General features: G+C 32.8%; 1 protein-coding gene across 2 annotated transcripts; it reads left to right on the top strand.

The window, feature by feature from the left end:
• The first annotated feature begins 668 nt into the window (after nt 1-668).
• Nucleotides 669-6,614, top strand: LOC123882298 (disease resistance protein RUN1-like). Of its 2 annotated transcripts, none has more exons than XM_045931134.1 (5): nt 669-1,621; nt 2,487-3,594; nt 3,696-3,971; nt 4,068-4,695; nt 5,314-6,477. In XM_045931134.1, exons 1-5 carry the CDS (start codon nt 1,140-1,142, stop codon nt 5,352-5,354), a joined length of 2,535 nt encoding a protein of 844 aa, XP_045787090.1. In that variant the 5' UTR covers nt 669-1,139; the 3' UTR covers nt 5,355-6,477. The 2 variants fall into 2 exon arrangements, with proteins under 2 accessions (XP_045787090.1, XP_045787089.1); XM_045931133.1 differs by having other exon boundaries at nt 677-1,621; nt 4,068-4,934; nt 5,314-6,614.
• Nucleotides 6,615-11,246: the final 4,632 nt, after the last annotated feature.

Below are 11,246 nucleotides of genomic sequence, written 5' to 3'. Positions count from 1 at the left end.
AGTAATATGCTCTTGTAAAAAAAAAAAACAGTAATATGCAAATCATGTTATTTCTTAAAACAGAAATTAATAAAGAGAGATTAAAGAGAGATTTTAGTAGTCTAAGTTGGACCAAAACATCAAGTGGTGCAAACTAGAAGGCACCTAACATAAGTTGTTCACACGACCGTTGGTTTTATATGTGTATTGGAAAATTTGGAACATGGTTTCTTTTAATTTTGATCACTCAAAAGATTGGTCAAACTTAGACCAAGATGATAGTGAACATTACCCTTAAGGATCACTCAAAAGATGATAGTTTATTTCAATGGTTCAAATTTAATGTTTTATACCTTCTAGCCAGGTTCCCTTTTTAACAGTGCCTATGAAAAATTGCTTATGTGATTATAACTTAATAAGGCTTTTTTTCATTGTCAGTATGGAGAATATGGTTTTTTTTTTTTTTTTTTATGACGAATATATGGTTTTTTTATAGACAGACTAATTTCAGTATCTAATGACTTCTACATTCGATAAAAAAAAAATGGCTTCTACAAAAATAATAAAATTATATGATATATACGAATTAAACGTTAAAATTTTGTAACATGATGATTTAATTAATTTTATCATGTGCGTTAGTCATTTTTATTTTATTTCTTTTTTAGCGATTTATGTTGTGTAAATTTTTATAGAAAATAATTTAAATTGTATAAACTTATAATATAATTTTTTTTACACAAGCTCCAATTAAAATCACACCATGTAGATATTTGTAGTGATATTTTAGAAAATTACCTATAAAAGTGGCACAATAGTACAAAGAACACCAACTTATTTAACCCTTTTAATTTCTGATCATTTCATTTTAATTTTTAAGACACCTCAGATGGGTGACATCACCCACCCAACTTTATGAGGTGGATAGCCAAGTTGCCACCAATAATCAATATGACCTCCCAAGAAACTTCATAGTTGCCTGCCTCATTGATGGTTTGTGTTCTTAACTACTTGCAGTATATAGTTGTACCAAACCAAAATAATATAATTTGCAGTGTGCATGTACACACACACATACACATACACATACACATACACATCCTGCTGTTAACATTTCTTCTATCTATACTAACACTACTATGATTTCACTATAAATATCTATGGCAAATTATGAAGAACAGTCACATGGTTTCACTTATGATGTTTTCCTCAGTTTTAGAGGGGAAGACACGCGACACGGTTTTATTGGATATCTTCGCGATGCATTGCGGCAGAGAGGAATCAATGCTTTCTTTGATGATAAGAATCTGAGAATAGGGGAAGATATTTCACCTTCCCTTTCAAAAGCCATTGAAGAATCTAAGATCTCAGTTATTGTTTTTTCTGAGAATTATGCATCTTCCAGGTGGTGTCTTGGCGAACTCGTGAAGATCGTGGAATGTACAAAAAGTAACAACAAACAACTTGCTTTCCCAATTTTTTACCATGTTGATCCATCCGATGTACGACATCAAAGAAATAGCTATGGAGAAGCCATGGTTGCTTATCAGATTAGGTTTGGAAAAGACTCAGAAAAAATACAAGCATGGACAGCAGCATTGTCTAAAGTCGCAGACTTGAAAGGTCACCATATCGACATTGGGTATGTAACTACAATTCTGTTATTATATAATCTTTGTCTTGTCTACAAATTGAAGTATCTAAATATACAACATAAAAGTGCATTTATTGTCTTTAAGCTAAAATTGCTGATAAATTTTGAGGTAGTTTGAATTTGAGATCATTTCCGGTATATGAGGGTTTTATGAATAAACCATCAAATTGGTCCCTAACTTTGCAGGACCTCTCAAATAGGTTGAGAGGTCCTGCACTTTATCAATATTTCAAAAAGGTCCCTGACTTTGTCAAATTTTATTCATATAAATCCTAAAAGTATGATAAAAACTTAATTGATAGCAAGTGAATAAAGTTATTAAAGTATAGGGAGTTAATTGATAGTTAGTGGCTAAAACTAGGGACTAACTTGACATTTTAGTGAAGTCCGGGACCTTTTTGAAATATTCACAAAGTCAGCGACATATTTGGGATTGTCTTACAAAGTCAAGGACCAAATTGGGAGTTTATTCTATGTGTTACTCTGTCTCTAAAATGAAATCCTCAAATACTAGAGAGAATCCATATTAGTAAGTTTGAATTTATCGAGTCTCATTTTTCTCAACTTAGTATGGAAAATCAAATACACCATGTTAACAAAAACTGAACTGAACTAAAACTGTGCAAAAGATTATGAAGTTAACAAAATATTAATTCAATTCATGGTTACATTTTTCTAATTAGAAGCAATGCTTATTTCAGTTTGATTTTGTTGGAAATGAGCGGTAGCTATTTTCTGGTTTTTATCATCATGGTTAATAATAAGTTTTGTACTTGTTATTACAACAATCGAATTTATGCTTCTAGAACAAAATAAGCTGACGTTATTAAAAAATTATGTCATATTTTTATAGGCACGAAATCAATCATGTTAAAGAGATTGCTGAAAAGGTTCACGCTAATATAGCTCCTAAACCTTTACTTGTTGGTGAGAAACCAGTTGGACTTGATGAACACATAGAAGAGGCGAAGTCACTTCTAAACTTGAAGCCAAATGACGATACTGTATGCATGTTGGGCATAATTGGACTTGGTGGAATAGGGAAAACAGAACTTGCAAAAGCATTGTATAACAAGAATGTGCACCGATTTGAAGCTGGAAGTTTTCTTGCCAATGTTAGTGAAAAATCGAACAAAATCAATGGGCAAGAAGATCTACAGAAGACCCTTTTATCAGAGATGTTTGAGCAGCCAGAAACGGAGTGGGGAAGTACAAGTAAAGGAATCTATGAAATAAAACACAAGCTTGGAAGGAAAAAGGTTCTTTTGGTACTTGACGATGTTGATGAGATGAAACAATTTGAAAACTTAGCAGGAGGAAGTGATTGGTTTGGTCCAGGTAGTAGGATCATTATAACCACAAGGGACAAAGGTTTACTCATGGGTACTTATCCGATAGAAGTTAAGACTTATGAAATGACTGAACTTAATGAGCAACATTCTCTTGAGTTGTTTTGTAGAAATGCCTTTGGACAAAGCAATCCTAAAACAGGATATGAAGCCGTGTCTTCTCGTGCCGTTGGTTATGCAAAAGGTCTTCCACTGGCTTTAAAAGTTATAGGCTCCAATTTGGCTACTAGAAAAAGTTTAAAAGCTTGGGAGTCTGCATTGAAAGATTATGAGAGGATTCCGCGTAAAGGGATTCAAGATGTGCTTAAAGTAAGCTATGATGTGTTGGAGCCTTCTGCACAAAGTGTTTTCCTCGATATAGCTTGCTTCTTCAAAGGGGAAAGCATAGAATATGTTGAAGAAATACTTGATGAATTCAGCGCAGCGTCAAATATTGAAGAGCTTGTTAATAAATCTCTCTTGAATGTTGATAATGGATACTTGAATATGCATGACCTAATACAGGATATGGGTAGAGAGATTGTTAGGCAAGAGGCACCAAATAATCCTGCAAAACGTAGTAGATTATGGTTTCATCAAGATGTCATTGATGTATTATCAGCCAACGATTCAGTAAGAGAATAATCATCTGTGCTGCTCATTTATACATTATGTTGATATGTTAATGACAATGTATATGCAATTGACTTTATATTTTTTTATTTGTTTCAAAGGGGAGTGATGCAATTCAAGGGATAATGCTTGAACCTCTTGAATATACAACAGACGTATATTTGAATGATTCCGCTTTTGAGAAGATGAATCGTCTCAGAATTCTCATTGTTCGAAATACAACTTTTTCATCAGAGCCTAAACATCTTCCAAATCATTTAAGGGTACTTGACTGGAAGGAATACCCTTCAAAGACTTTCCCACCAAAATTTTATCCGACAAAAGTCATCATCTTAAATTTGTCTACTAGTCAACTTACAATGGAAGAGCCATTTAAGGTAAAATAAAAAATTGTTTTTATTTATTCTTTTCATTTCATTTTTACATATAACAATAAATTAGTTTGATTGACTATTTTTTTGTTCTTTTGACAGCAATTTTCATATCTGACTGTCATGAATTTCTCATTTACTTCATCTATCACAACAATGCCGGATGTGTCCAAAGTTGAAAATTTGAGAGAATTGCAATTTGATTTTTGTGAGAACTTAACTACGGTTCATGAATCCATTGGATTTCTCAAACATCTTGTCCACTTAAGTGCTTCGGGATGCACCAAACTTGAAAATTTTCTGCCAAGAATATTTTTACCATCTCTAGAAGTCCTTGTCCTTGATTTTTGTACCAACCTTGAACACTTCCCAGATATAGTGAACAAGATGAATAAACCATTGAAGATTCATATGCAGAGGACCTCTATTAAGAAACTGCCAAATTCCATTGGTAATCTTATTGGACTTGTTTCGATAGAGATGCAACATAGCAAGAATCTTGAATATCTACCAAGTAGCTTATTCACGCTACCAAATGTTGTTGCTTTTAAATTTGGAGGATGTTCTAAACTTAGTAAATCTTTCAGAAGATTGCTACCTGATAGCCCTTCAGAATCCAATGAACGTTCAACATTAAAAATAATTCATCTTGAAAACAGTGGCTTGTCAGATGAAGATATTCACACAATTCTCATATGTTTTCCAAAATTAGAAGAATTGATTGCATCAGGTAACAATTTTGTCTCTCTCCCATCGTGCATTAAAGAGTCTGTTCACTTGACAAATCTTGATGTTAGTGATTGCAAAAAACTTCAAAAAATTCCCGAATGCACCAACTTGAGAATTCTGGATGTCCGTAATTGTTGGAGTCTTGCACACATTTCAGAGTTGCCATGCACTATTAAAAAATTAGATGCAAGATATTCCTGCATCTTTTCTTCGAAGACATCAGACATGCTATGGGATCAGGTACAGAACCTCTTCATAGCTTGTCCTATATATATATTAGATAAAATGACTAATTGACATAGAAACAGAGGTGTAATTGAAGGTATATCATGACCGTAGAGACAACAATTGTTCGTCGGTAAAGGTTTTTAATGCTATATGCCTTTACCATTTTTTATCTTTCATTGTCGGTTTTTTATTTCTTGTTTGCCTTGAAAAACAAGTTTTTTATGAAGTATTGGCATGCAAATAAAAAGGGTAGTAATGGAAAATGTAACTAATAGATATTCTCATGTACTATTCTTTTCAGTACTGACATTTTACAAATCAAACGGACTCTAAGAGTGAAACATGGAGTTAAAGATGTTACTGATAATTTTTTGATCTTGCAAAATGACAGGTGAAGAAAGAGAGGCATGGATTAGAAATTGTGATGCCTAGAATTAAGGTTCCAAAATGGTTTGATTATAGATACAAAGGAGGAATTCCGTGTTTATGGGTTCGTGGGAAGTTTCCCATTAATGTTGCTTTATCATTGGTGTTCCAAGCTGTGGATGGGGAACAAAGTATAAATCAGGATCTTGTTCAACTTCATTTGGTTATCAACGGTCAATGTGTACTTCGCAAAGGCTATTACAACTTCAGAATTGGACCTGATCATGTTTTAGTTTGTGATCTACGACTCTTATACAATGACGAAGAGTGGCTAAGTCTTGATACATTACTTCTTAAGCATGAATGGAATCAAGTGCAAATTTCATATGAAGCCTTGTCCAGTTTCGTGACACTAAGTGAATGGGGAGTTTTTGTGTACAAACAAGGAGGAACTGTTAACTTGGAAGAACATGTTCAATTCATGTGTCCTGACCCAACAAGGTACTCAAACATAGCTAACATAATAGTCCCTCCAAAAAATCCTATCGATGATCAAATTATGATGATGGAGGAGTTAGCTTTTGATGAAATACCTGAACCTGAAGACGAAATTAAAGAAAAACTTCACAATAAAGTGACAATGTTTCAAACTATGATGAAATTGCTATTTTTGCCATTAAAATTATTTTTGATAAGAGTTGGCATCATCTCTGGCTAAATTTGATTCACAACTGGTTACTTTGCCTTGCAACCTCGCATTATTTCTTGGACTCTTCATATCCAACATTGTCTGCATCATCTTTCTCAAATAGATTTTAAAGTCACTCACATTGTCAAAGAGAGGAATTGTTGTGCTGATAAATTATCCAACATTGGTTTGTCTACTAATAGCTTCACTTGATGAAATAACTTGTCCAACTCTATTTAGAATGTTTTCAATCACAATACGAGGTTTACCTTTGTATATGTGGCTTTGTTGATTTGGTTGTTTGTGTTTGAATTCATGTCTATCTTTACACTCTTTTTCCATTCACCAATATTTTATTGCAGTGAGTTTTCCTTTGTAAAGTTTTTAATAAAACAAAGAGATTCTCTTAAAATTTGATCTAAGCTCCCTAAAATTCCTTTGTATCTTTCATAAGAATGTTTTAGAAATTGATTAGATTGATATCAATAGTTTGTAGATTCTTTCTCAAGCAATGCTCCATACATGATATCAATAGTTCTATTAGTTTACTGGTAATTAAAACTACATCTAAACCATCACTAGTAATTTCTTTTATCCATATTGTTTTACATTAATTGAAAAACTATTGGTGATTCCAATCTGCTTACATATATATATATGGGGAGGGATCAAATTACATCGTTGTAACATTTGATTAATGTTACACCGCTCAATAACGCTTTAACGAATACAAATTTTACAAAATCCACCGTTGGATTGAAAACTTATATCGTATAGATCATCCATGTTAAATTTTACAAAAATCTAAAATCGTTTGATATGTTATTGAGACCGATGAAGATTAATGATTTATGTGTTTTTATTGAATACCGTTAATCTTGATCTATCTCAAAAACATATCAAACGATTTTAGATTTTTATACAATTCAACATAGATGATCTGTACGATATAAACTTTCAATCCAACGGTGGATTTTGTAAAATTTGTATTCGTTAGTGTAACATTACTCAAATGTTACACCGGTGTAATTTGATCCCTCCCCATATATAAAAAAACTAATAATAAAAGAAAAAGGAGAAAAAAAAACGTGTTTTTTTGGATTGGTGTACCACGCGCGTACCACGCGTGTACCCATTGCAAAAAACAAAAAAATAAAATAGGTACGGCGTCGGTGCGTACCGGGGGAGTATCATACGCGTACCGGTACCCAGTACGTATCCGGTACCGGTACTCAGTCTAAAATGGAGTACCCATGCAACATAGCTTCAAAGATTGATGGTGATCAGATATAACAGTTGTTAAAACAGTTATATAATTACATATAGCATTTTTTGGTCATAATGTGGGTTATGTTATAGTTTTAAATGATCATGGTAATGTAAGTATGTAACAAAGGCATTATATTTATCTCAGCTAATACTTTTTGCTTTAATTTCTTTGCTGTTCCCCTTGGATGACAGAAAATTTAACTATAAAATCCTTGAAGATAGTCATTTTGGTTCTTTCTTCTAAAATAGTCGTAATGGATGCATGGATGAGAAGCATGTTTTCCTAACAAAATATTGGTCTATTTTCTCTCATAAGTGGAGTCATTTATTATTTTATATTTTAATAAACTGACAGGGTTTTGATCTACATATAAGGGTATCTTGGTAGTTGAAAGTAGGGGTGTATAAAATTTGGTTAGTCAGTGAGTTTGGCTTAGCCTACAAGTAACGGATCAGATCTGATCTGGCCTAATTCGAAAAAATGGGACAAAACACTAAACACTGGAGTGAATTGATTCCGGTGGAAGGTGGAACGGGATTGAAATACTATCCACCATCCACCCTCGTCTCCTCTCATTAGTTTGTGAAGACTCGAATTTTTTTACTCGTCACCTGTGAAGCACCGACACCTCTATGATTAGGCGTGTTGCGGTGTCCGACACTCGTATGATACTCGTCCGACACGTGTCGGATAGCTCACATTGGTGTCGGAAAAAATTCAATTTTTCTTTTACTATGACACTCTTTTGATCGATGTCCGACACCTGTAAGACACTCGTATGACACGTGTCGGACAAGTGTCCCAAAAATAATTATTTTTTCTTTGCTTATACTATCCTTAGGCATATCTACAAGAGTTAAAAATGTGTCAAACAACAATATTGATCAATGAGGGATTGAAGACTTACATTTTGATTACAATATTTTTAGTTTTTTCGATCGTAGATGGATAAATAAAGGAAAAATACTATCATATCTTATTTTAAAACTTTTTAAAAAAAATAACTTGCTCAAATTAGATTTACATTTATATACATTTTGATTATCAATTTATATGTTTTATAAATATGTAGCAGTGTCGGTTTCCTATATTTTTTAGATTAACAGTATCGCGGTGTCCGTGTTCGTGTTGCGGTGTCCGTGTCGAAGTCCGTGATCGATAGCTTGTCAGTCATCTCACACTCCCTCTCTACCGGTGTATTACACATTTGACAATATATTTTGTTTTACTGAGTTTATTGGGTGTGCCTTAGTTTAATATATATTCTATGGCGTAATTATTTTGTAATTTGTTTTTGAATTTTTGTGCTTTGGATGTATTGATTTCGATTCGGAATATTTTTATTTGTCTTCTTAACATATGCTCTTAGGCACATGTTAACATTCTCCTTATATATAAACTTCCTTAAATCAATAAATCTTATTATGTACAAAAGTGGTTTCAAGATCTCAGATCCAAGACCTGCTAGTTTAGTACTAGACTAAAATCTTTGGAGTTTTTTTCTTTTGTTAAATAGTATAGTGACTCGATATTTTACTGTAAATAAATTGGGTGTTTAAGGTTCGAACTTCAACTTCCTACATATATAATGCAGTATCTCTACCAAACGAACTAAATTCACGTATACCTTATATTATTCTTAAGATTTTAGTCATCTGTATATTATTTATTTATTTTTTGGTCCAGAGTCATTTGTATACTATTATCATAAGAGCAATGCTAGGGACACACCCTTCTAGCACACTCCTCTAACACACTCCAATAGCAATAAGCCACATCATTCACTTTTTTTATCCATTAACTTGCTATAGCTACCGGTTTCATATAGAACATTTTTTATTTTTTTATATTATTATTTGAATAAAAAGAAACTTTTCATCTTCTTGGTCATTTTTGTTCTTCATGTTCATTTCAACCTCCCACCACCATCTGTTTGGTTCCAATAATTCCATAAGAGAACCTGTTAGGAACGAACATTATTTTTTACTTACAATTTTTTTCATTCTCAATTGCTTTGAATTTGAACCCCATCAAAAGGTTATCATCTGGGTACCCTTTATTTGCATATGGCTTTTACGTAAAGGTTTAATATTTCCTTTCAATTTGATGTACTGTAAATGGGTTCTTTGGATTCAATGATTGTGGCTAAAAAATTTCAGAAAATGAAGAGGAGCTTGAGGAGAGTACACAGTGTCGTTCATCACCGGACATCATAAAAGCGTCCAGATCTCGAGTATCATCCCATTCCCTTCAGTCCACACAAAGCCAACCATCGGAGAGTTACAACCATATCGTCACCGTCAGCTATGGTCCGGCCGGCGAGCACGCTGGTCACACACCCACTACTGCTGATTAATTTATTTTGTTCTGTCTTCCAACAAATCAATAATCCCATAGTCAATAATCACATAATCACTACTTGCATAATTCAAAACATCACAAACAACAACAATAAAGCTTCACTGGGTAATGGGCAGTGGAAAAGGCGGAGAGAAAGTGATCAATAATTGTAAGAAAATTATAAAAAAAATAATAAAATAGAATAACTTCTTTAACCGGTCAACAGGTAAAGGTTTAAAATAATTAGCTTATGTGACCCAATAAATTGAAGTGTGTTAAAGATAGTGTATTCATGGGTGTGTCCCTAGCATTACTCATTATCATAATGATGTCACATAAAAAAAATCTATATCATCATAATAAACTATTTATATCGAAGAATATTTCTGCACCTTTGTTGAAAATTTGAATACGTACAAACAGACCGAACAACTTTGTGTTTTAAATTCTTCTTTAACCACCGCCGGCCCTAAAACTCTTTTTGATTTTCTTCTTCTTCTCTCACCCATAGAGGGGTGGTTTTAGGTCAATTTTTGGCCTAAAATCACCCCTTTACATTTTTTTCTTCTTGCTTTTTAATACAAATAAGTGATTTTCACATAGTTTAAGTCTTATAGTTTTGTTTTCATCTTTGCGATTTTATCCTTTGTTTTGATTTTCAGTATTGTTGTCCCGTCTTAGTGCGGAGTATTGTTGTCCCGTCTTTGTGCGGTGTTCATTTGTTTCAGGTTTGAAGATTAAGGTTGATCCAGTGCAGATCCAATCAATGACTTTTGTACCATCAACGCTACAGATCCGGCGACATGAATGTTCCGGAAACTTCAATATAGTCAAATATGTAGGCTTTTGCAATATGCCGTTTGATGCTATTAACACGGATGCTGTGAGTTTGTTCGCAGATTCATCCTTTTTGTTTTTAGCGATTTTGATTTGTATTGCATCGATGTACTCTTATCAATTTGAATGAATGAATATCTTTTATTTAGTCAAAAAAAAAAAAAAAAAACTTTGTGTTTTAAATTAGCTAGTTGAGTTTATTTTATTTTATTTTAAAGCAAAAAATATTATTTCTTTTAGGAAGTTAGCAAAAGAAATATTATTAATAGCCTTAATAAGCCCACCCAAGAAACTTCATACTTGCTTCGTTGATGATGAATGTTCTTTTTCTTTTTTGAAGCAATGATGAATGTTCTTAAATAAATATGGAGTAGTTGCATTATATAATTCAACCAAACTAAATTATTAATATAATTGCAGTGTGTCACACAAAGAGAGACTACACAAATATTGTCTTGTAGTTGTCTTCAGTGTTCTTTTTAAATTTATATGGAAAATTATGAAGAACAGTCTGATGGTTTCACCTATGATGTTTTCCTCAGTTTTAGAGGGGAAGACACACGGGACAATATTGTTGGATATCTTCTTGATTCATTTGAGAAGAGGGGAATCAATGTTTTCTATGATGATAAAAGTCTGAAAATAGGGGAAGAATTGTAACCTGCATTTTGTAAAGCCATAAAAGAATCTAATATCTCAGTTATTGTTTTATCTGAGAATTATGCATCTTCTAAGTGGTCCCTTGATATGTTGGAAAAATATGACATAGAATTATTATCAAATAAAGAATTGTTAATAGAATTAAATAATACAAACTATAAAA

This window comes from Trifolium pratense, linkage group LG4, assembly GCF_020283565.1.
Source record: "Trifolium pratense cultivar HEN17-A07 linkage group LG4, ARS_RC_1.1, whole genome shotgun sequence".
In the NCBI taxonomy this organism is placed as follows: domain Eukaryota; kingdom Viridiplantae; phylum Streptophyta; class Magnoliopsida; order Fabales; family Fabaceae; genus Trifolium; species Trifolium pratense.
This window is presented reverse-complemented; position numbering and strand designations above follow the sequence as displayed.

What these genes read in the sequence shown, in the direction of transcription:
- LOC123882298 (XM_045931133.1), top strand. Translation starts at nt 1,140, where the DNA reads ATGGCAAATTATGAAGAACAGTCACATGGTTTCACTTATGATGTTTTC. An exon ending in GGTCACCATATCGACATTGG is followed by an intron (nt 1,622 to 2,486) that starts GTATGTAACTAC and finishes ATATTTTTATAG; the next exon opens with GCACGAAATCAATCATGTTA. An exon ending in CAATGGAAGAGCCATTTAAG is followed by an intron (nt 3,972 to 4,067) that starts GTAAAATAAAAA and finishes TTCTTTTGACAG; the next exon opens with CAATTTTCATATCTGACTGT.